Below are 25,156 nucleotides of genomic sequence, written 5' to 3'. Positions count from 1 at the left end.
AAAAGCTATTGCACCGCCGGCTGCCCTGTGTGATCATTATGGTGTCTCCATGTGTGTCGTTCCCACCAGGATCATTAAGTTTTTCACTGGTGGGACCATGTCTTATTTAAATCTGTCCTCCTCCTTTTAATCAGAGGGCCTGGCTCCACATCAATGAGCATTTGTTTAATAAGAATCATTACACGGTTGTCATGAGAATCCTCTTAACCCCTGGAATCGGAATGAAAGGAAAACTAGGGTGGCTATGTCAGTCCCTGGCAATCCCTCCGGGTTGTGACAGCTGGAGAAGGCAGAGACTCACTCGTATGTGGGTCTGGTCTGGGACCACCCGTACAGGTTGTGCACGTTGTAGTGCTGCACCGGGGAGCCGTCTGGGAGGATCTGCTGACTCTCCATGCACAGGGTCTTGCTGCTCAGACCCCTATCCCTGGACTCCAAATCTGAGGAGGAAGAACTGGTGAGGTGAAATCCAGCCCTGATTCTGTTTATCCCTGACCTCTCCTCAAGGGATTGGATACTGGATCTTAAGACTGACTTGGGCCCTGCCTGGGTCACTCTCCATCTTCCCAGAGACATGAGCACAGAGCCCCCAGCTCTGAGCTGCTATGGCACCTGCAGTGTTTCCAACATCAAGTTCACTGAAGAAAGTGGAGGTGTAAGGAAGAATGTACAGCTTTCGAACACTACATGACAGACTCCTTTTTAGGCTTCTGACTTGCCAATTATGTCCATAATTCTATGAAGAACACATCATTATCTGTCTTTTACAGTTTAGCAAACCAAGATTTGGAAATATCGCATAATCTCTGAAAAGTCACAAAACTCCTAGAGAGAACAATTTCTGGAGCCAAGATATGAACCTAAGTATAACTCCAAAGTCCATCAGCTGCATCATAAGGGGAAGCCAATAATTCCCACCCATTGATGACACAAGAAATTCCTGTGATGGAATTCACACAAGCCGAAAAACTTAGAAACCTAGCTCTGAGGATCCTTTGTGGCATGAGCACTGCTAACTGCTTTCTGGACAAATTCCAGGAAATTTGTTCAATGAGTCTAGTCACTTGCACATGCCCATCTGGGTAAAGTAAGTGCAGCATTTTTGTCTCTGGTCCCCAGTAAACCACAGCAGCCATGAGGATGTGCCCTGAGCTGTGCAGGCACACCCCTGGCCTCTGGGGTCCTCCAGTGGCCATCCTTCCAGTCCTAGCTCTGCCAGTCAAGGAGACCAAGGGTTCTTACGTGGCATGTAGGGAGGGCGGTTCAGAGAGGCGTCCCTGCAGCCTGGAGAAACTGCCCCATTCACGAAACTTGATGGTTCATTCATATCCTAGAAATGCCAAACACAGACATAACTCACTTTTTAAGATAATTTACCCAGCCAATTCTGAGCCAAGGAAGCAGTGAATAAATTGTTCAACATCCAGTAATCCCTGTAGATGCCAGCCCTGGGAACTTCAAATCCTGGTGAGAACTGGCTGGAAAGATTAATTCACTCCTACAGAATGACTGGCTAGAGGTTTTAAAAAATAAATCTCTTCCCAGGTGGCTGTGAGGCAATCAAATTTCCAAGAAATTCCTAGTAAATTGCCTCCAGGATTTTTTTTTTTTTCAATTTTTTGAGACGGAGTTTCGATCTTGTTTCCCAGGGTGGAGTGTAATGGTGCGATCTCGGCTCACCGCAAACTCTGCCTAGTATGTTCAAGCGATTCTCCTGACTCAGCCTCCCAAGTAGCTGGGATTATAGGTGTGCCCCACCACACCCGACTAAGTTTTTTTTTTTAGTAGAGACATCGTTTCTCAAAGTTGGTCAGGCTGGTCTCAAACTCCCAACCTCAGGTGATCCGCCCACCTCAGCCTCCCAAAGGACTGGAATTACAGGTGTGAGCCACCACACCTGATCCGGCCTGACAGGTTTCACAGTAGGAGTGTTAGGTCCGGTACACAGTCTGAGGGCTATCGGGGATGTCCCACTCCTGAGTGGAGGAAGTGTCTGATATGTCCAAAATCTTCCTTGGACAATGACTATCCTCTTGACTGAAGGTCAGTGGTCCATATACTCAGTCACACAAAGATAGACAAGTGCCACAGGTACACACACACACACACACACACACACACACACTTACAATCCACAGGCCATCAAACTTCAAGCTCCTCTCTGGATTCTGTGGATTGTTGTACAGTTCTTCTATTTCCCTCTTCCACCACTTGGCAGTTGAATTACGGAAAAAGTCTGGGAAGGCCACGTAAGCTCGATATAGCTGTAAAATATAAATATAATTTGTATGTCCCACACAAACATATAAGACAGCAAACAGACACTTACTGAGAATGCAACTCACACAGATACTTGAACTGCATGGTGACAGACGGCCTGAACAGGGCCTAAATAATGTTATTAACTAATTAGAGAAATGTAGAATGGGAAGAGAAATTAGTGCAATTTGCACACCTTCCCAGCATTTGGAAAACATCTAAAAACTCTTCTCTTCATATACACATGGTTAACGACAAGCAATGACCTGAACTAGTGTCCTCATGCATTCGATGCCCAACCCTCAAAGTCCCTCCTGCCATTTCCTAAGCACTCCTCAAAGACAAAGCCAGGGAGAGACTGCAGACATGAGATGCATGGTAATATGTTAGGAAGAAACACCCAGGGAGTCCCTCCTATGTCATCCCCACTGAGAGAGTGGAGGAAGGAATAAGATTACATTTCAGGATATTTGACCAGTACGCCTCAGTGTTTTCTACAATTTCAGAATCACAGGACAACTACAGCTGTTGGAGCATAAATTGAGAGGACTTAAAGAGGATGCATCAACTTCCCCTTATTCCCCTCTTCTCTCAAATAGTAAAAGCAGTGTCTTTACTTATCTGAAAGACAGATTCAAGGTACAACTTTTTATCTACATTGTATATTTTTGCGAGTAAGAAGTTTGCTTTATATTCTTCAGAAACAGATCAGCCTGCATGGGTCTGGTTGCCAAGGATGTGAGAAGACAGTGGTTCACATCACGCAGAATCTTGAGAGAAGTGGGCATGCCAGGGATGCCTTTTGTGAGGAAATGGAGTTAGAAACCAGGAAACCCGACAAAGAGAACCTTTCACCAGAAACAGAGAGCTCCAGATCACGCAGAGTTAGGTACAATGGGATAGGTGGGGGATGGAGAATTAGAATAAAGAGAGTATCAGCCCCATCTGAGTCAGAATTGTATCCCATACGGGGTACACGTGGGTAAACTGGCCAGCCATGACGTATGAAATTCCCTAAGTACTGCTCAGATGACCCCTTCCACCTTCATAAAAATGTTCTGTCGTTCTCCAAGGTGCTGACTTTGCCTGCCCATTTGCCTTGTGGCTTCTGCCTTCACTTTCTCCAGTCTTCAAACAGTGATGTACCCACCCACGCACTGGGCCTCAGGATCACCTAGCAGTCTTTTTGTAGCACATCTACAAATGCTACAAATCTCAATTCATAGATCCCATCACAGATTTAATGAATCAAATTGCTGGAGCTTCGGACTCAGAAATCTGCTTTTCATAGGCTTCTTGGCTATTTTATCCTCAGTGAAGCCAGGCCTGGACATCAGTGGCTTCATCCTCACCAGCCTCGTCAAGTGGGTCTCACTATTAATATTACAAATATTAGATTGGTGCAAAGGCAATTGCGGTTTTGGAATTAAAAGTAATGGCAAATATTACCTGTGCACCAACCTAACAATTACAATTATTCTATCTACCAATAATCTCTTATGAGCTACCTAAAATTATGTGAATCCCCTAAAGAGTGTTTCTTATCAGAAACCCAACTGGCATTTGAGGCATACGATTTTTTGTGGAGAATTCCCTGCAATCAGAGCTATCGGCATCCCTGCCTACTGCCCATTAAACGCCATCTGGTGTCCCTGTGATAACCAACACTGCCCTCAGATTTCCAAATGGCCTCAAGGTGGCAGTGTTGCCCCTACTGGCCACTGAACTGTGGGGCTCATAATGTAGTACCTGACTACTTGATAAAAGTCAAGAGGCCAATGACCCAGAACTTATCTGGCTGGGCAGGTTCCTGTGTCCATGTGGGCTGCTTGGACCCCTAAGCTTCAAGTTATTCACTGTGAGAATGACAAGAGGACAGGAAGCTACGTCTTCTCCTTTGAATACTTATCTGATAGATGATTGATAGATAGACAGATATAGAGTGGATATAGTAGGTAAATGGATAGATACGATAGATAGATAAATAGACAGACAGACAGACAGACATAGATAGATACTTGTTCAGTACTAGATAAAAGGAAAACAGCCTTGAACTGAGTCCGACTCATTCTTGTCAATCTTTAAAACCTGCCCCAGCTTCTGTTTTGTTTGTATTGTTTTACTGAATTTACCAACAGAAAATAAAGACATGGACTCCAATAGCCAAGCAACCTCGTCCCAAGTGTGTCTCATTTTAAAATGAAAAGAGCAACTGCTGCCAACTGGCTCTGGGATCCAGGAAGTCAGAGACTGACAACAGAGAAGTAGGCATCACAGGCTTGCAGTACCTTCTGCTCTCACTACCCTGTTGGAGCTGTCCGAGGTCCCAGCCTCAGGCTCCAGATTTTGGGGTTCTATCTAATATACGTCTTTCCCTCTAGGACTCACCACTTGCCCTCAAAACCAGCTTATCTGGATAAGGCATGAATTTTTGGCCTAACGCTTGCCAGTCAGGTTCCTGGTGATGAGTGTTTCTCCTGCACCTCTCTCCATGGGCGACAATCTTTCATCATGTAGAAAGAACCCCCAAAAGAGGTCTTCGCCCCTGGGCTTCTGAGTGGCTGCTAACTGAATTTACAGCTGCTGGGATTTGTTCCCACAATATGGATATTTCTTTGATTAACACTTGATCCTGAGAGAGTATCTAGACTCCACAACATATACCACATTGCTGACTGCACAGGCCAGCTTCTTTGTCCCTTTAATTCCTGGCACATGTCCTAGAAAAGAGGCCTTTTCCTTGTCTCCTCAGATCTCCTGTGCGGGTCACATAGGCTACATATGCCCTGCTACAATTTCTACACAGAAAGAATAACCATTATTGAAGAACAGCTCAAGAGGTAGGGCAAGGTACTTGCTCTCCAGGAAGTCCTCGGCCCCACCCTGACAACCCTGTCTGTGGATACTGTCACAAAAATTGATAGTAAAGCACACAGGCTGCCTCAGTTCAGGAGACACACATCTTGGCCAGAGGATGGGGCTGTAGGCTTCCTAGACCTGTAAGGAGCCATGTATTCATTCAAGCAAGAAATACTTAGTGAATCTGGAAAAAAATTCAGGTCCAGAAGCATGGGCTACCTGGATCCATTATAAGCAACGAACTGTCCACAGGAGAGAGCAGGTTTTACAATAAGGTTGGAAACTGAGAGGTAAAAGCAAAGTTGAGAAATGCAAGGAAGGATTGGGCTCAGAGGAGGACTTATAAGTATGAAGATGGAGAACCTGTTCATGGGGAAAAAAAGAAAGATATACAAAAAAAAAGACCTAGTCAGTCTTCCAGGGTTGAAGACTGTTAAAAAGGGAAAACCATGGCAACAACAGATGGTATGCCAGTCCAGGGAAAGATAGCATTTCTAGGAGGTATCGCCCAGTGGAAATTTCCTGGGCCTTTGGAATCTGACAGCCTTGGAATTGAAATCACCACTCTGTCACGTAAAACTGGGGAAAAATAATTTAAGCTCTCTGGGCTTGAATCCCAAGGATAATAATACATATCTACATCCCAGTGGACAGTAAAGTGTTACTTCATATAAGGTAATTGGCACAGACTGACACCCAAGACACATAACCTAAGTGTTTGTTCCTTGTCATGTCCATGTCCATGGTACAGGCACGTCCAGTATCCCAGGAACGGCTGCTCCTGCCTAGAAACCCTGACTCCACCCAAATTGACAAAGACCCTTTTACCTCCACTTGACTGTCCCAGTCTAGAGAGTCATTCACAACAACACCAGGAAAATCGGGCCAGACCTATGGAGAGAAACACACTAAGTAGCGATGCAAGAGACAGTTTCCCTTACACAGGATTTCCGAAGAAATTATTATATAAACCATGTCCTAGGAGCAATGACACTTTGACTATCATGTAGGATTGACATAAAAGAAAAGTGAATTCCATAACACGTTACATTACTTTAAAGGTCATTAATTGTATCAACAATATTGTTTGAGAAAAGGAGAGCTTCACACCTTGGGTCAAAATAGAAAATGCCAAAAATCACACACACAGGTGTGTGACCCCCTAACCGTGACCCACCCTCAGGCTAGGGACTAGTGGATCATCACTTAGGATTATACCTTTCCCCAGACAATGTCTCCATCATTTGGGTATTTGATGAAGACGTCATCCTCCAAGCCCCGAGTGAAGGCAGGATAGGGCTGTGTCTCATTGCCAGAAATGGCTGGATCCTGAAATCAAAGCATAAGTCAATTGGGAAAACCAAAGCCAGAGAATGAGGAGAAACAGAATAAAGGAAAACTCCTCCAGGGTGAACTCGCTGGCTTCTACCTGAACTGTAGACTTTCTGTGAGTCCTGGGAAATACAGAATTCTTACTGCACTTCAATTTATCTATTTGAAACATGGAAATAAAGTATAACTCTTTCTCCACCAAAGCCCATACCTGCTCCCAAACAGACAGCACACATTCACATCAGGACTAACCAGAATGAGGATGACCCGCATCCCATCAGCCTTCATGCGATTGATCAGAGCTGGAAACCCAGCAAACTTGGGGCTGAGGGTGAAGTCCAGCTGCCGCTCCATGTAGTCAATGTCTGAGTACTGCACGTCCTGCGGGAGGACACGGGGAGCTGAGTGGCTGCTGCTGTACATGCTCAAGCTTTACAGGAGAACAACCCTCCACTATACATGGTGGAATTCCAGACAGCTTCTCGTTGATGCTTTCAAATCCCAGCTCTGCTATTTCTTAGGTACAGGTGCTGGGAAATTCACTTAATTTTTACAATGTTCAGTGACAAGATAGAAAAAAATCAAAGTCAGCATAAAATAAGATGAGAATGTGTCTCTAGCATGGCTATTCTGAGGAAAAGATAAAACACTGTTTGGAAAGTGCTTTGTAAATTGCCCATATCAGGTGTGATTGTGATGACGTCCTACAAGAGACTGCCCCTGGTATCAGTGGTTCATGCTGAGGAAAAATACTGTTAATTATCGACGGGTAATGGCAAATCTACTACAAAACAAAGTAAAGATGTATAGTTGCTTTGGAATCCTGAATCTTGAGGGTAATCATACACAACATTCTTCCTGAGACTGTCATATTGCATTTCACTATCCACTAATGGAAACACTATGTTCCACTAATGGAACAATTGTAAACAATAGAAAAGTGGGATAAAATTAAATGTGGGATGGTTCATGGGATCAATTCTCTGATGACTGGGTCCCCTCCCATCCTCCATTGAAGAATAAGGTTTATTTCCATCTGTATGTCCTCTGGAAACCCATCCCAGGATTTGTGTAATCCATCAGTTACTAGCTCAGAGCTGATGCAGGAACTGAGATTGTATTCACATGTACAGTTGTCTGACCGATTTGTGGTTAGTCTTTTCAAGAATTAAGTAAAAGACCTATGGGATATTATTTATTCTCGTGATACCAAAGATGTTTTTGACCAAATGTTTTGAAGTCATGTGAAAGAAATGGAAGGAAACATGAGACAGCAGAAAGAGCCCTGGAGCCAGCCTATCTCCCCCTCCGGGAAATCACAGTGAGTCTTGAGTTATCATCTCTAGAAGATGGAAACAAGCACCCTTAACTACATTACTGTGCTGGGGTGAGGCTGTGATATTGTCTGAAACAGAACATTATGTCTTTATAGACTCCCAGAAACATTAGACAAATGAACCCAGACACAGAGGCACCTGGGTTAGTTACGCAACTCCAGAGACACGACTGAAAACGTACATAAGGGATCTGGGCGGCCATCATGTCATCATATAAGCTGGCGATCTCAGAGTCGTTCTGGTATCCATAGCGACACAGCTGGAAACCCAAAGACCAGTAAGGTACCATCACAGGCCGGCCAATCAACTAGAAAATAGACACAAAATATTAGTCCTCAAAACAGAGGCACCAGATTGAAGTTGTGCATCAAGTAACAAGAATATTTTTCCATGCCCCAAGCTAGACAACTAACTAATTGAAATCCACATCAAAACTGACAGGATATAGAGCCACTGGGATACTTGGAGAAAGCTTTCTGCTAGGCTTGAACGCCTTCTTGAAAATTATGGAAAAGCTGATTTTACTCTATTCCTAGAGACACTGTAGGTAACTCATTAAGAAGCCCAGAATAAGAGACAAATCCCTGGCTTAGCATACAGGCTCCAATCCTGCTACCTGTGTGAACTTAGGCAAAAATTAAGTAAGCTCTTAGTGCTTCAGTTTCTTCATCTGTGAATAAGGGATAATAATAGCATCTGCCTCATAGCGTTCCTGTGAGGTATGAATGAGTTAATATGGGTGAAGTACTCAAACATGCAGCAAGTGATAAATCAGTGATGTGCACTTGGTAATATATAACTGTGTGTTGTTGCTGCACAACCACCATGGTCACAGTCACCATCGCCATTATCAATGCCACCATCATCACTATTTTCACCATCACCAACAGTACCATGATCATGCCCCCACCACCATCATTACCATTATCATTACCCTTCACTACCACCACCACCACCCCACTACCACCACCACCACCATCCCATCATCACCACTATCATCACAACCACTATCACCAACATCACACTCCTCACACCACCCCACTGTCACCACCACCACTGTAACCATAACCACCATCATCACTACCACAAATAGCATCATTACAATCACTACCACAAATACCATTATTACCCCTACCCATGTCACCATCACCACCACTATCATTATCACCAATACACCCATCACCACCACTATCACCACTATCATCACCATCACCATCACCACCACTACTACCACCGTCATTATCACCATTCCCACATCACTATCCCCACCATCAGCCCCTACTGCCATCATCACCATCACCACCACCATAACCACAATAACCACCACCAACAACCACACTATCACTACCATCACCACCACTGGTACCACTATATCTTCTGCTCTTCTGCAATGCTTACAGAGGCTATACATTTAATGATAATCTGAATGTGTTTATTTTTTCTTATTCTATAATCTCTCTCCAACAAAGACCAATATTTCCAGTTATCATCTAAGAGTTATACTAATGGATGTGGGCTCTGGCATCCAGAATGTGCTGTATAAGTGCTTGATAAACAACTGGATTTCTTCCTACCTCCGTGTACTGCTGGGTGACAAGCTCTGGAGTTGGCCCCAAGAACACATAAAAGTCCAGAACTCCCCCTGTGGTACGGTATGTCAAGGCAGGCAGGGGCTGGAACGTCACGTCTGAAAATGAAGAAAAATGCCAAGCCAGATGGAAACTTTTCACATCATGAATCATCCCTGAAATCCACACATTCTCCATCTTCCTACTCCCTCCCTATCACAGAGTGGTAAGAGCAGGCATTTTCTATCACACTCACACAGAACTGAAGAAGATCAGTGGAAGTCTACATGTCCTATTCCTGGGTTTGATTCTTTTTGGGGTACTTTACTATATTTTGTCATTCTACTCTTATAAAATTACTGTATTTTACATTTCAAGTTTTATGTTGGATACAGAGATACATGTTCAGGTTTCTTACATGGGAATATTGCGCGATGCTGAGGTTTGGGGTATGGATTCCATCACCCAGACAGTGAGCACAGTACCCTAGAGGCAGCTTTTCAACGTACCATACACACTCAGACCCCCAGACTAACGTCTCTGACCCACAGTTTTAGCCTCATTCAAATTATATAACTGGCTCCCATGATCTGACCTCCAGGATATTTGGGACCCACGTAGTGTTACTATCCTTTCTTACGTGATTTTTACCAAAATAAGAGTTGGGTTAAATCTTCTTATAACATGATCCTATACTGAAATAAACAGAAAGGCTAAACACAAAGAAAAAATAAACACCAATGCCCATGAAATGAAAATTTTGACTTCAAGGAAGAGTTAGGCTAAACACATTCTAAACTGACTCAAGCATGATTGGTAGCCCCCAAAATAAGGGAGGCGCTGGACGGCCTTACCCATGGCATTGCTGTTCAGCAGGAACACTCCGTGGGCACTGCCGTCCTCCTCCAGCCCCATGTAGTAGGGGTGGACCCCATAGGAATTCTTCTTGTACTGGAGAGTCATGGGGAGAAGCAGTAGGAGTTTAAAAGACATTATGCCTGAGAAAGAAACTCAACAAAAATGTGTTTGCTAAGATGGGTCTAGTTTTCTCCATGAAATCAATTAAACACGTGAAACAAAGAAGCCTTAGATGTGGCCCACTCCTCTAAAACCAGAATGAGACGACCAAGTGGAGTTTGGGAAGATGAAGCCCGAAGCCTGAGCAGTGTGGATGGAGAGAAGCAGAGACACAGATCCCAAATGATCTATCCTTACCCCTGGGGGCTGGTCTCGGGAGAACATCCCCCAAGTGTGCCACTCCAAGTCTCTCCTATAGGATGTGTGCTCAGTTTCCCCAAAGCCATAGAGGTACTTGGAGGGAAGGCGGGTGGAGATGCGGATAAACATGTCATTGAAGGTGAAGCCAAGGAGCTGAGAGTCCCAACTGAAACACAAAAAGGCAGACTTGAAACAGAAAATGGGCTTTTCTTTCTGTTTCCAGCAGCTGACTTTTCAAGGACAACAGAATGCTTGATTTTTATCCAGAACCTGTTCATCTACAAAACAAAACGGAAACTCAACTTGATTAAAATATCATAGATATCTTCACTAAAAACCCATGAGTTATTCTTCATTCATCGGTTTCCCGCTGTCATTGCCTCCTTTCACTGGTCCTCCACAATACAAATTCAAGCACGCCTCACCATCACAGCTGGGTACACGCCACACCAGCTCCGCCTTCCACTCTTGCACCCCTCAGCACATTTTCTACATAGCACTCAAAGTGATATTTACTTATTATTGGTTGTCATGAGAAAAGAACCCTCAGCTGTCTACAAGGAGCAGCACCTCCTCTAGACAAGGCACCCCATAAACATTTGTTGGATGAATCCTCAGGCACACTCGACTGCCTCAGTAACTATTTCCAGAATGCTAAAGATTTCCCACAAGAACAGGTCTGAAGGAAACAACTCATCCATGGATCTGGAAGTGGACAATGTGATGTTTGGAACCAGGATATACATCCAAGGACAATGGACCTGGCAGCGAAGGCACAGGTAGACATCAACTCTGAGTCACACTAGAAGCCACTCACATTATAGTGCCTGTACTCCTGCGGCGAATTTCAATCCCAAATGGATTCTTCTTAATGAGGACATCATAGAGTTGACCCTCAGGGGTGCCGGATGGCACCATGGGTACGTTCAGAGGAACTGGAACTTCATACCGATTGTTGTTGGGATCATAAATCTAGGCCAGAGGAAATCGATTTTAGGCAAGAATAGTATTCTTGAAACCTATACCCTTAGCAGAATCTTTTTTATTTTTGGACAAAAAGTTCAGATGCTATGTTTCTGTCTTCTTTAAGTTCATGTTATCTCAGATTTAATTAATATATCAAATAACAATATAGGATTTAACATTTTTTCTGTCATTTCTCATTATTCAGGCCTCTGTTACATTAATATACTTTATGGGACATTGGTGCTGACTTAGAAAGTCATTCTGGAATCAGTGTAATATTTATGAATATGTTACTTGTTATTTTATGTGGGTATGTGAGTATATATAAATACCTTAAAACCATTATGACTTGAAAAACAAACCTGTCTCCCCAAAATGAAATCAATTTAATTAAAATAATCCGAATGTCCTTGCTGAAGGTGGTATCTAAACTGATTCATGAGTACCTAAGACATCCCTGCCTACACAAGACACTAGGGATGTGAGCTGTATAAGCAGTGTTATGATTTTACAAAATTCACATGCTAATGATTAGTGAAAGAGAGCAGCTCACAACACCTGGGTGACGTGTGCTAAGGGACAGCTATGTAGACGTGCTGTGAGATTCTAGCGAAGGAAATGCCTAACATTGTTTCTGGGAGACTGAGATGGTGTCATGGGAGAAACACATGATGACTCTTAAAAGCTTGGTAGTTATTAACCAAACAAACAAGGGAGATCAAGTCATTCTGCTGAAGAATAAAAACCGCACAGGCAGAGAGTACTAAAGTGGGCCCTAAAGAGGCAAATATTTTGGAAAGAGCTACTCTATGGTCAAGAGGTAGACTAGGCAACGGTTGAGGCTAGAACTCCAAGGAAGTTCATTCACTTCAAACTCACTGGGTGCCTACAACATGCTAGTACTATGATGTACAAACATACATCAGCATCATCCCTGCATTACAGGATGTACAAAAACTCAGAGTTCGGATTGATGTCAAATTATAAAGAACCTTTTAGGCAATGTGACAACATCCTCATCACTTTCACTTACTGTGTCAATAACATTACAGCGCTAACCATGTGCCAGGTTCTGAATTAGACTTCAGAAACACAAAGAGGAAAGGGCATATTCCTGCCCTTGAGAAGCTTAGTTTAATAGAGAACTAGACATAACAGCTAGTCCATCCCTAGCCCTTAAATGCAATTAAATCTTGGAAAGGAATGAAATTACTGCATCTTGATGCCTCTTTTACAGAAATCTCAAATTCATTATCCCAAAATGAACATATCATCTGATATTTATAAAGCACAAAGCTTTTCAGTATTCCTATTCCAGTTAAGGTCAGCACCATCCATATTAAGACGCAAGATAGAAACTTGGTCTTCATTCTTGATTTTCCCTCTTCATTGTCACCTGCTTACAATCGAGCACTATATCCTGTCACCCAACTTTCTCAACCTCAGACAGGTCCACTCTTCTCCACCTGCATTCCAGTGTCTAGTCCAAGCCTAAACCCTCAACTGACCTGCCTAACTGGTAGCCTCCCAACTTGTCTCTCCGTACCCACTCTTTCTCTCCCAACCATTTTCCTAACAGTAGCCACAGTAATCTTTTCCAAATGAAAATCAGGGCAGGTCTCATTGTTCCCTCAATGATTTCTCACTGCTCTCTGGATAATGATCTAGTCTATTGTAGCATGATTAACTTATTTTAGGGTTCTGTGACTCGGACCAATAAAAGGTAATGGAACTGAAAAGGGTCTAATCACTACCTGATACATGTACTGTGTTTACCTTGAACTGCAGCATTTCATTCTTATGGTAAGTGACATCCAGGCGAAGGGGGTTCACGGGTGTGGAGGGGAAGGCATTGGCATACACGGAAGACTTTAAGGAGATGTCAGCTGTGGCCCCATGTGAATTATATTGAACATTACTGACAGAGTATAGATCGTTGACAAAATAGCAAAAAGGGACTCCAGAAGAATTGGATGCCTGAAAAGTAAGGGTAAAGTCATAGATCAGCACAGCACATGGTCTTAAAGTTCTCTAACATAAATGGGGTAGAAACATCATTTTATCCGACAATAAAACCAGCCCATCACTGATCACTTGGCAATAACATAAATTCCTGGTCTCCAAGCAAAATATTCATTTTAAAAAGTTTCACACATGTCCCCACCTACTCATCACATCCAGATCATGTCCCTTAGGAAGTCCTTTCTATGGATTTTAAGTAGTTATGTAAGTACTACTGCTGTGCTTAAGAAACTATACATTAGGTGTGGAGATTTCCATGCACGTGAACCCCAGCAGCATGGTTACCTCCCAGATACAGCCACGGGCAATGCAGTTTTCTGCAGAAGCGCCATTCTCATCAGGGTAACAGTCTATTTTTTCATCATCCCTTGTCTTTATATCCCACTCCACTGTGTATGCTTCTCCCAGGAGAAGATTGATGTCTGTGATAATGGCAACCTGTAAGAATGCAGAAATCACAAGGAAATTCATCTTTAGGAGATAGGCCTTGCAAGATCTGAGGCTTTTTTTTTTTTTAAGAAAGAAAATAGAAATTTGACCAGACATTCAACCATCCAACCAACATATGACTTTAGCTCATAAGAAGAGAACCGCACATTGGGGGAATCTAATTAGCAGCAACACGGCAAATGTCTCCTCTCTAGCAGAATGTTGTCCATAGCATAATGGAAAGTATTTGGTCAAATAAAACCCGTCATGATCACCCCTTACTCTTTTCTGCCCTGACTCCTCTTAGCCCTCTGTGTCTTGTCAGGAAGGCTCTCTTCTGCACTTCCTCTTCAGCATGACACATGGTGTCATCCCAAAGTGAGCTGATCCCCTTGCTCTCCAGTCCCCAAACCAGTATCCCCCATTGGTGTGGAGTGGTAGAAAGAACACAGCATTAAGAATCATATGATCTGGTTATCATGTCCACATTTCCATAGAACACTGAACAAATGATTTCTTTAATTTTTAATATTAATGGGTATATAGTAGGTATACATATTTATGGGTTATATGAAATATGTTGATTCAGGCACACAATGCATAATAGTCACATCAGGGTAAGTCGGGTATTCTGTTTCATTTATTTGGGTTTCAATTTTAGCAACAGCAAAATTGAGAGGCTGAAAAAAATCATGTATTTCTTTCCATTTCTAACACCCTAGCCTCTTTGTTTCTGTAACCCCAAAGACTCCAATTTTGAAACCTTCCTTGCTTACCATTCATTCAAATATTTAATATTTTTCTACATACTTTTCTTATCTTTGACATTTCTTTAAACAGCACTTCCCAGGTTAAAGTTCTCACTTTTCTGGAGTAATAAAATCACATTCTAAAATTATCATCCTTCTCCCAGTCTCCTCCCAGTCTAAACCATCTTATACTTCCCTGTTCTACTAGTCCCCAAACCCACTCCCACTCCCAGCAATGCTCACACACAGTAGCACAGCCTTCATTCAAGGATCAACGTGAGGCCTTTTGACAATTAAATCAAGTTGGTAACTAAGACCCTCCAAAATCTGACCACAAGTTTCCTATGCAAACTAGCCTCTTTTTCAAAACCAAATCTTATCTATGCTATTCCAGTCATGTAATTTTCACAGGCTAATAATGTAAGGCTGTTCCCCACTTTCCTAATTTTGCTCTTCTTGTGCCTCATTGTAATTATAATTCTATTTGAGGGAAAACAAAGTGAAATCAGTTAGAGAGAGAAGAACATTGAGAGGCAGAAAAGTAATTAATAAGGTAAACACCCAACTCATTCTAGCTCTTGCCACCTCATTTTATCCCCAGTCCTCTCACTTCCCCAAAACTGGCCTCAAGGTTGCTCTGTTCCTTCAAGAACCCATGCAACCTTGGCAAGAAGGAACAACATGATACTATGGAGAATTCTCAATACATCATCTCAACATAATGGGTTTTTACCTTCAGGTTAGAATCATAAGTGACTGTAGGAGAAGTCTGACTTGGGACACCATTGTGTTTCACTGTAACATTGCTAGGTTCCTCCGTCCCAAGAATTTTAATCTCATTAAATGCTAAATTATTGGGGTCCTTGTAGGTTGATTGTGAAATATTCACCTCCAAGCGGTTCTGCAAAACAATTAAGTCCAATTATGCATAAAGGTATGCCTGTAATACACAGATTCTCAAGTCACTCAAATATTCCATTCCAAACCGGATACCCCCCACTGCCCAGGATGCCTCTCTGCTTTCTCTACTAGTGTGTGCTCAAGAAGTACAAAATTATTTTGATAATCCTCTAATTTAAAACAATCATAAAAACACACACATATTTTTAAACTGTATTTAGAAACACTATTTGCTATATTAATGCCTCCTTTTGAAAACTTCGATGAAATCATAAATAGAAATGTGCTCACCTATAGCCAATAATGCACATAAAGTTACAAATATAATCACACATATACAATATACACAAGCACAGATGTGCTAATGGTCAGTCCAGCCCACACTTAAGATTCAGAAAAATATGTTACTCACTTGAGTGACAGAAAACTCACATAAAAGATACACTTTATTGGCCACAGTATCTGCAAATGAGAGAAAGTCAAGTCAGATTCTGGCTTGCCCACCACAGAAAAACAGATTTCACACCCCCACGCTTTTCAGTTACATCCTGATGTCACAAATGGCAGTATTTCTGTTTCCTTATGGATGAATAATATTCCATTGTATTCATTCATGAATGTACACTTAGAATGTTTCCATATCTTGGCTGTTGCAAATCATGCTGTAATGAATATGGGAGGAGTGAGTATATCTCTTAAATGTACTGGTTTCATGTCCTCTGGATATACACCCAGAAGTGGGATTTCATGGGATTGTATGGAAGATTTGTTTTTAATTTTTTGAGAAACCTCCATACTATTTTGCATAACAGTTGTAACAATTTACATTCCCATCAACAGTGTAAAAAATTCCATTTTCTCCACACCCTTGCCAGCAATTATCTCTTATCTTTTTTATGATTTCGATGCTAACAGGTGTGAGGGGATAGCTCACTGTGATTTTTGATTTGCAATTTCTGTCATTTCCTGATGTTGAGCATCTTTTCACATACCAGTTAGCCACTTGTATGTCTTCCTTGGGAAAACATCTGTTCAGGTCCTTCACCCAGTTTGTAATTGGGTCATTGGATCTTTTGCAGTGGCGTGAGTTCCATATTTTTTATATTAATCTCTTCTGAGATATATGGTTTGCAAAGATTTTTATCCATTCTGTAGTTTGCCTTTTCACATTGTTGATTGTTTCTTTTGCTGTGCAGGAGCCTCTTAGTTTGATGTAGTCATGCTTGCTGCCTTTTTGGCATTTTGCCTTTGCTTTTGGTATCATATCCAAAAAGTCACTACCAAGACTACGTCAAGGAGGATTTTTCTATGTTTTCTTCTAGGAGCTTTACAATTTTAGCCCTTACATTTAAGTTTTTAATTACTTTCCTCACAGTAGCCAAGATAAGAAAACAACCTAAGTATCTATCGGTGGATGAATAGATAAACATATTCTGGGACGTATATACAGTAGAATATTTTTCAGACATAAAAAGTACAACATTCTGCCATTTGCAACAGCATGAATGACTCTGGAGGACATTATACCAAGTGAAATAAGCCAGAGACAGAAAGTCAAATACGACATGGTCTCACGTCTATGTGGAATCTAAAAAAGTTCATCTCTTAGAAGCAGAGCCTACAACAGTTGTTCTGAGAGCCTGCGGCCATGGAGAATGGGGAGATGATGGTCAAGGGTACAAACGTTCAGTTAGTAGATGAATAAGTTCTGGGAATCCAGTCTGCAGCATTGGTGGTGATGGATGTGTTCATTAAAATAGCTGTGGTAATCACTATACTATGCCTACGTATATTAAATCCTCACATTGTCCACCTTAACTATATTCAATCTTTATTTGCCAACTAAATATTTTACAACTAAATAAATAAATAAATTTTAATCTACATATTAGATTAGATGGACAAGCGTCTCCAAGGCCAACCCATTGTTTTTCCTTCTCTTTCCTACTGGAACATTGCAAAGATTCGCTTCCAAGGAATATGCTTCAAGGGAATCTGTTTCCTAAACTTGAAGCACAAGAATTGTTCGTATATGGGAGCCACCAATAGGCTAAAATGTATGGCTAGATGAGTACACACTGAAACAGTATATTCTCACTGCCTCACTGGTAGGGCCATGATTTTTATATCGCCAACATTTGCTCATAAGAATTTTGGGAGGAAGACATTAACATTGAATTAGGGAAGACTCTTGAAACCTTTTCATCTAAGCACCCACTGACAAAAAAATGAGAGCCTATTATAGATATCACTGGCTAATGGGAGAATTGTTAGAGGTACACATGTATATTTCTTTCATCTGCAGTTCATCTACCACTATCCCTGAATGGTGCGACCAGAAACAAAATACTTCAGTGACTTGCTGCTGTGCCTGCTGAGATTTCTCCCACAGCTCAATGACCAGCAGGAGGGAAGGATCATAAGTCACAGGTGTGGGTTTGGAAACAGCAACATGATCGTAACAGCGCTCACCCTTCGTTTGCCCATCATCCCAGAAAAGTTCTCCTTTTGCTTCTTTGTTCTCATCTAGGGCAATGATAAGACCAAGAGGGTTCTTTCGACTGTGGGGAACAAGATTCAAGAGACAAAGACAGGAGTCAGAGAATTTTGTTAACTGAGCTGAGAATATTTCCATCAAATTTCATACTGGAAAATACACTAGCAGCAGATGGTTCTGTTTCTTGAGGTACAAACACAAAATTGACAGACACATTTTTCTGTAATATCAACAGTGTCACAGGAGATAGCCACATCCCAAACATTAGCAATAACATCTATGTTGGAGGTAAGAATTTAAGCACCAGAGTCACTGCAATAGCTCAAATAAAAGCTGCTTCTGCAACTACCATTTAGAATACAGACTATGAGAAGAGAAAGAAATCTTAGGCAATAACTCGTTCAGTCAGATCACTTTAGCAATGATGCCCTCAGGAGAAGTGTCCAGTGCTGTGAGGAAGATACATTTTCACCTGCCTAAGGACCATTTATACTCAGAAAGCAATAACATACAATATGGTCCATCTATTTAGTAGTAACTTATCTGATAATCAGGTATTAGTTTCTTTTGAAAGAAAAACAAATCATTCTAATGATCTACTTCAGAATTTAGAATAGGAAACACAACATATTACTCAAAGACATGGTAGAGTAGATGGACAGAGAGGAAGAGGAGGAGAGAGAGCAATTTTTATTTGGAATCTCTCCTCACTCTGTCACTATCTAGGCAACCTCTCAGTTTCCTGATCTTCCTGTTCCTCCTCTACCTGTCACTGGACTCACATTCTCCATTGCATTCTTTCACAGTTCAGCCTTTCACAATGCAAGAAAGTTAGTCTCCATTATCAACAAAATCATCTGCCTTCATTAAATATTCATATATTGAGTAGCAGTCATTTCTAGGAAGTCAATGAGATACAAAAGTTAACAAGTCACAACTCCTGACATGAATGGCCTTAAATGTTATAGGAAAAATTAGGCACATTCACTAAACAATGAAGGCAGACAGTGAAAACAACACAAAAGTTAGGATATTCTAGGAGTCCAGAACCACAGTTCCAGAAATATGGTGGACTGGATATTCTTCTGGAGACTTACCCAGTAAAATATTCCCTGATCCTAGATAAATTACAACACAAATTCCTGTTAAAATGTTGTTGAATTTGCAAGAAAGTAAGGAATATATTCAAGAGACCAAAACAGTAACAGGATAACAAAACACTGAGCTAAAACTAAAGAGTGCTTGGTAAGCAAAACCTAGAATCTCCGTGCGGCAAATTCCCATAGCAAGGTTAAAATTGGGCTACTAGGCCTAGCAATCCAAGGTAGAGAATGTGAACCTCTGATTCCCACATGAAGCCGGGATCCTTGAAGGAATCTAACGTAATCCCAGCTGGAAGCAATTCTTGGCTTGCAAACAGAGGAGAAGGCAAATCATCTCTGGAGGAATGACACCCACATTTACATGGTTAAGATTATCACAGTATGAAACAAAAAATCAGCAGGCACACAAGGTAATAACTCAACATAAAGGAAAGTCAGCAAAAAAGAACTAACAATAGATTTAGATTGCCTTAAACACTTCAGATAATACAATTTTCCGGCACAGAGTATACAACTACTATTGAAATGCTAACACTATTAAAGAAGAAAGACAAAATCATCTAAGGAGCAAAATATATATATATATATATATTACAAATGACCAGAAACCTGGAGGTGGCAGTGCTTTCTCTGCTGAAAGATTAGGGAAAGATTTCTTGCTGCTAAAATGTAAAGTTTCATTTGGGTCATTAAGAATACACCAGGCCAGTGAGCTGAGATCCGGCCACCGCACTCCAGCTCGGGTGACAGAGCGAGACTCCGTCTCAAAAAAAAAAAAAAAAAAAAAAGAATACACCAGGCAAAGATGTTGGAAAGGATAAATTCAAAAGCCCAAATGCAGCAAAATGCATAGGTATGTTTGGGAAATAGCCAGTTTGTTGGCATATCTGGTCTGTATGTACATGAAGGTGTGGCAGGAGATAAAAACTGTTAGGGTAACCTGGAACCAGGTTGTGATTGGTTTTGAATACCTTATTAATGAAAGACTTTGGACTTCAAGTCTAGGAGCCACCAGTTGAGATTTTCATTTTGGAAAAATCAGTTTGGTATCAGTGTACAGAACAGCTTGAAGGTGAACAGTTAGAAAAAGACAGCCAACTGGTATTGGATTTAGGAATATTTTCCATTAGTACCATAAAAAGTCTACAATTTGAAAAATTAAAGCAGTAAGAGAGGTTCAAAAGGAAAGACAGGTTTCTGGCTTCCAAAGAACTCCTAGTCTATTCAAGACAAGTAGGCTAATACTCTTAAAGCCATGAAGGTATAAATGTGCATCTCTTTAGTACAGATGGAATCTATAATTTTGGAATCAATTACATATAAAGGAAAATTTAGTGACATAGAGTTTTGACGTTTGCAGGAGGTAATTTTTGAATCAACTTTTGAATCACAAGAAAGAAATCTCTTAGCGGGAGAAAAGAAAGAGGAAGTTGAGATTCTAGGAGGGTGGCAAGTGGATTCCAACTCTCTAGAAATGAGAGCAAGTGAGTCAAGAGTAAAGAAACACGGATGGACACTGAGGCCACGGCAGATAGAGGCATCGACTGACCTGGTTTGCCCACAATTGAGAAGCATCCCAAGAGGGGAGACTTCTGGTACTAAAATTGTAACAGTCTTTGCAAACCAAGGAGGCTGACCACCTGGCTGTTAGCATGTTTTGAAAAGAAATTCAACGGGTTTAAGGAAGGACATGAATTACAGTCTGCCAAAATCCACTGGATACGGTTCTAGAACAACAGCTTCTGAAAAGCTGTTGTGAACTGTGGTTGCCGTTTTGACTTCCATCTCAAATGTGAGATTAAAAAATGACATTCTTAGACCTATCATCTCACTCCCTTAGACTTCAATGAGTTGTTAATAATTAGTCAAAGAGTATAGAGTCTGAAAAGGATTAACATACAAACAAGCAAACAAAGAAAAAACAAGTATTAGTAAAACTGCATGCGGGCTTGAGAGTGATGCTTACGTTTTGGTGGACTTCATTACAGATTGTTGAGCTAACTGACATGTAAAGGAAAACCTGAGTCCTGTCATTCACCTTAAGTGGGTGTTCACTGCAGGCTCTTGCCAGGGCAGGATGTAGCCCCCACGGATATGAAGATTAATGTAGTCAAGAGGGGCTGGCAAGGTCTTCCACTCTCCTCTTGCATCAATATCCACACCCTGTGGGCAGAAGAAGGTAAGAGATAACGAAGGAGAGGACAGGCCCCTCCCTGAACGATGCATCCTGCCAGACATCTCATCCTCCCCTCTGAACTTATGCCTGCTCATCGCCGTTCGCAGCATACCTCCTATTACCTATTCTGCATTCACCCAGTGCTGCATGAAATCTGACAAGGCTGCTATCATATCTTGTTAGGGTCTCTTGCCTTTGCTTCCACTGTACAAACTACATCTGCCTGATGTGTGACAGGAAGAGGTGTCACTCTCTCACCTGAATCAAAAACCTAACCTAAGGGACCATCCTTCCATCCTACATGTTCTCAACTAGAGAGGGCTTTTCAATCTCAGCATGATTGAGATTTAGGGCCACACAATTCTCTGGTGATGGGGCTATCCTGTGCCTTCAGAAATTTAGCAGAATCCTCAGTTGTCAGCAGCATCGCCTCCTCACCCCCACCCTGTTGTGCCAACAAAAAATATCTCCAGGCATTGCCAAATGTCCCCTTGTTGGCAAAATCGTCTCATTTCAGAGCTGCTACTTTACAGGTAAGAAGCAGTTATTGTTGACAACAAGCAAACAAAAATGCATGGCTGTGTTCCAATAAAACATTATTTGCAAATCAGCTAACAACCAGATTTGACTGTGGGCCATAGTTTGCCAGCCAGTGCTCTAGAACGAGTAATAGGTACTCAAACTTGGGAAGATTAATCAAGGTGACACTACTTCATTAATCCTAACTATGAGATTCATCTTCATTTTATAATTAAACATCAAAAATTTCATTTATTTTTTTTTTTCCGAGACAAAGTTGCATTCCATCACCCACGCTGGGTAGTGGCACAATCTCAGCTCACTGCAACCTTCGCCTCCCAGGTTCAAACTATTGTCCTGTCTCAGTCTCCTGAGTAGCTGGGACTACAGGTGCATGCCACCACACCCAGCTAATTTTTTTGTATTTTTCATAGAGACGGGCTTTCACCATGTTAGCTAGGATGGTCTCAGTCTCCTGATCTTGCGAACTGCCCACTTCGGCTTCCCAAAGTGCTGCGATTACAGGTGTGAGCCACTGCACCTGACCCAATTTTATCTATTTCTAAACCATTTGCTCCACGATTTCTTTTGTCTTTCCCTCTTCGATCAAAGACATCTTCTGTTACTGAATGGGAGACTCAACACTCAGGACAAAGGCCAGTCTCACTTAAAGAAAGCTGGCCACCTCTTCCTAGGGAAGGCCTGGCTGGAAACCACATAGCAGAGCCTTAACATGTTACCACCCTAAGGGCAGATCCAGACTAGGAGCAGAAAGGGGAGCCTGGGGCAGTGGCGAGTACTTGGGGTCCAATGGACTGAGACGAGAAGGAACAAAATTACACATCCTTCTCCAGTTTTCACCTAATCTCACTGCAGTCCCCTTGGATGAAAGGGGCCAGCACATGCTCTGCTTCTTGTTTCCCTGCTTGTACCCCTTTGCTGTATTGCCAGCCCTCAACTATGTTCTCCTCAGAAAGTCAGAAGAAGAAGCCTGGTTAGAAACGAAGGAAATACGTCCTTTGATTCTTCCCCAAGAATCAGGATCTGACTTGTCAGGGTCCCAGCAAGAGACCACCACCCCAGAGCTGCCCTGGAAGACCCTGGCTTCCCAGCCGAGTCTTTGGGAATCATACTAGCAATGAAACTATGAGGCAAGGAGCTCTTCATTGCTGCCTCATTTCTAAATGTACTTGCACTGCTTAGACTCACAAGGGTTGGGTCCCACATGTCTGTGTGTGTTTTGCACATTGTCTAATCACTTGTGTGCCTTAGGTAATTATGTGCATCGCCCTTCTTTGAGTGTCTATGCTATGGAAGGACATATTTAATAAAAAGAGACAAAACGGCCTCTATACTTACAAACTTATAGCAGGCAAAGATACAACATTAAAAACAAAAACTATAGTTTGCAACACAATCTCAAATGTTGACTAGCATGTTCCTTTACACAACATGGTAAATAGCAGTGATATAAGGAAATATTAAAAACTAACACAAAGAGAACACCCACAAAATCCAGACCCTGAGTGTGATGCTTTATGTGTTATTTCACAATGGTTCTATGAAGGAAGTGGTCTTCCCCACTTGGAGGTGAGAAAACTGAGATTACAAGGGTTAAAGTGGCTTCTGTCAGACCACACAGCAGGTGGGTTACAGATCCAGCATTTGACCTAAGGTCCATCAGATGTAAAGCCTTTGTTCTCTCTACCATATTCCCATGTTGTATAAACATTCAGAAAAACTTACCGTGTAGTAATCGTACCAGCGGGCTCTAGGGAAATATGCAGTGACATTTCTGGCATTCTAAAATGAAACACAAGCAAGGTGAGGCAGTGGGCACCATGTTCCAGGACAGAGAAATCAAACTGCTTAGGAAAGAGGTGAAATAATTGTGGTGGCTTTGGATCCATCTGCCTCATGTCTGGAGAGGTTAGTAATTGGGGAAAACTTCTTCCCATTTTATTTTTCAAACGGGAGATTTGTCTACCCAAAACAAGTGGCTTTCATAAAGCACTTTGGTATCCAGGACTTCGGGAAAAAATAAATCACTGTTTGCTTATAGACATAGACTTACCCCATTTCCTCTTAAAGAGACAAACAACTGAGGTTGTGTTTGGCAGAAGAAAATTTTGTGGGTACAGTAAGATTTTGGGGCCGGGCGTGGTGGCTCATGCATGTAATCCCAGCACTTTAGGAGGCTGAGGGGGGCAGATCATGAGGTCAGGATATCAAGACCATCCTGGCTAACAGTGTGAAATCCCCTCTCTATTAAAAATAAAAATAAATTAGCCTGGCATGGTGGCATGTGCCTGTAGTCCCAGCTACTCGAGAGGCTAAGGCAAGAGAATCACCAGAACCCGGGAGGCGGAGGTTGCAGTGAGCCAAGATCACATTACTACAGTACCCCCTGGACAACAGATAGAGACTCTGTCTCAAAAAAAAGAAAAAAAACATTGGGGGTAGGTTCAATTAACTGGTATTTTAATCAGAAGCCTAATCAACAACACAAGTAAAGAAATGGCTTTTACTGCTGGGAGGTAATCCTGCAGACGAAGGGAAGGGGTAGCCAGCAGCAATGCAAGTACACACATTGCCAAGTAATCCTTCTGAAGAGTTGTAATAGTGCTAGAGAACTCTTATAAATTCTTTACGACACTGCCCCCATCTTTACGACACTGCCCCCATCTGACCTTCTATTCCTTATTTTAGTTAATGAAGAAATGATTGTGTCATTGAATACACCATGAGGTCTTTTCTTCTTGATCATCCTATGAAGCAGAGTTGTTAGGCTCATTTTAAGATGAAGGAGCTGAGGCCCACAACACCTAAGTGACGGACTTCAGCTCAGAAGGAGAGGAATAGACACAGGGAGAATAAGAAACCATGTCTTATGACCCCCACCAGCTCAGGCCTCTCTCCTCGTCCTTTTCCCCAAGCCTCACAGCTGGGATCCTCCCCCCATCAGAGGCCTCCATACTCACGCGCTCCAGGATGGGGCTGACCAGGAAGGCTGGGCCCAGCAGGAACTGACTGTCTATGTCCCACGTCACCTGGTCTGACACAAACCTGGAAAGGGAAATGAAGGTGCCCAACAGAGCCCAACAGAGCCCCAGCCCGAGACTCGGAAGAAGCTCCTCAAGTTCAGATCCAAGTCGGAAATCCAGCTGCCCCTGAGCCTTCCTTGCTTTTTCCCTAGGCCTAGCTTCATCAGGAGCACCAGTC

At 42.1% G+C, this 25,156-nt stretch overlaps 1 protein-coding gene across 3 annotated transcripts in view; it reads right to left on the bottom strand.

Annotated features, from left to right (window-relative positions):
* The window catches only part of MGAM (maltase-glucoamylase), a 246,667-nt gene that overhangs the window by 156,099 nt on the left and 65,412 nt on the right, over positions 1 to 25,156 (bottom strand). For 2 of the 3 annotated variants that reach the window (XM_065542689.1, XM_074036172.1), the window contains 19 exons: positions 24,916 to 25,000; positions 23,681 to 23,737; positions 21,278 to 21,402; positions 18,112 to 18,200; positions 16,052 to 16,101; positions 15,473 to 15,640; positions 13,847 to 13,999; positions 13,316 to 13,516; positions 11,391 to 11,545; positions 10,571 to 10,739; positions 10,210 to 10,306; positions 9,362 to 9,474; positions 7,969 to 8,094; positions 6,703 to 6,831; positions 6,337 to 6,447; positions 5,947 to 6,009; positions 2,130 to 2,264; positions 1,243 to 1,330; positions 302 to 440 (listed from right to left, as the gene is read on the bottom strand). In XM_065542689.1, the coding sequence (XP_065398761.1) occupies positions 302 to 440; positions 1,243 to 1,330; positions 2,130 to 2,264; positions 5,947 to 6,009; positions 6,337 to 6,447; positions 6,703 to 6,831; positions 7,969 to 8,094; positions 9,362 to 9,474; positions 10,210 to 10,306; positions 10,571 to 10,739; positions 11,391 to 11,545; positions 13,316 to 13,516; positions 13,847 to 13,999; positions 15,473 to 15,640; positions 16,052 to 16,101; positions 18,112 to 18,200; positions 21,278 to 21,402; positions 23,681 to 23,737; positions 24,916 to 25,000 (2,253 nt within the window). The remainder of the gene's footprint in view (positions 1 to 301; positions 441 to 1,242; positions 1,331 to 2,129; positions 2,265 to 5,946; positions 6,010 to 6,336; positions 6,448 to 6,702; positions 6,832 to 7,968; positions 8,095 to 9,361; positions 9,475 to 10,209; positions 10,307 to 10,570; positions 10,740 to 11,390; positions 11,546 to 13,315; positions 13,517 to 13,846; positions 14,000 to 15,472; positions 15,641 to 16,051; positions 16,102 to 18,111; positions 18,201 to 21,277; positions 21,403 to 23,680; positions 23,738 to 24,915; positions 25,001 to 25,156) is intronic. The other variant, XM_074036173.1, reaches the window with a different exon arrangement.

The sequence above is a fragment of the Macaca fascicularis genome, chromosome 3 (genome assembly GCF_037993035.2).
Source record: "Macaca fascicularis isolate 582-1 chromosome 3, T2T-MFA8v1.1".
NCBI lineage: Eukaryota > Metazoa > Chordata > Mammalia > Primates > Cercopithecidae > Macaca > Macaca fascicularis.
This window is presented reverse-complemented; position numbering and strand designations above follow the sequence as displayed.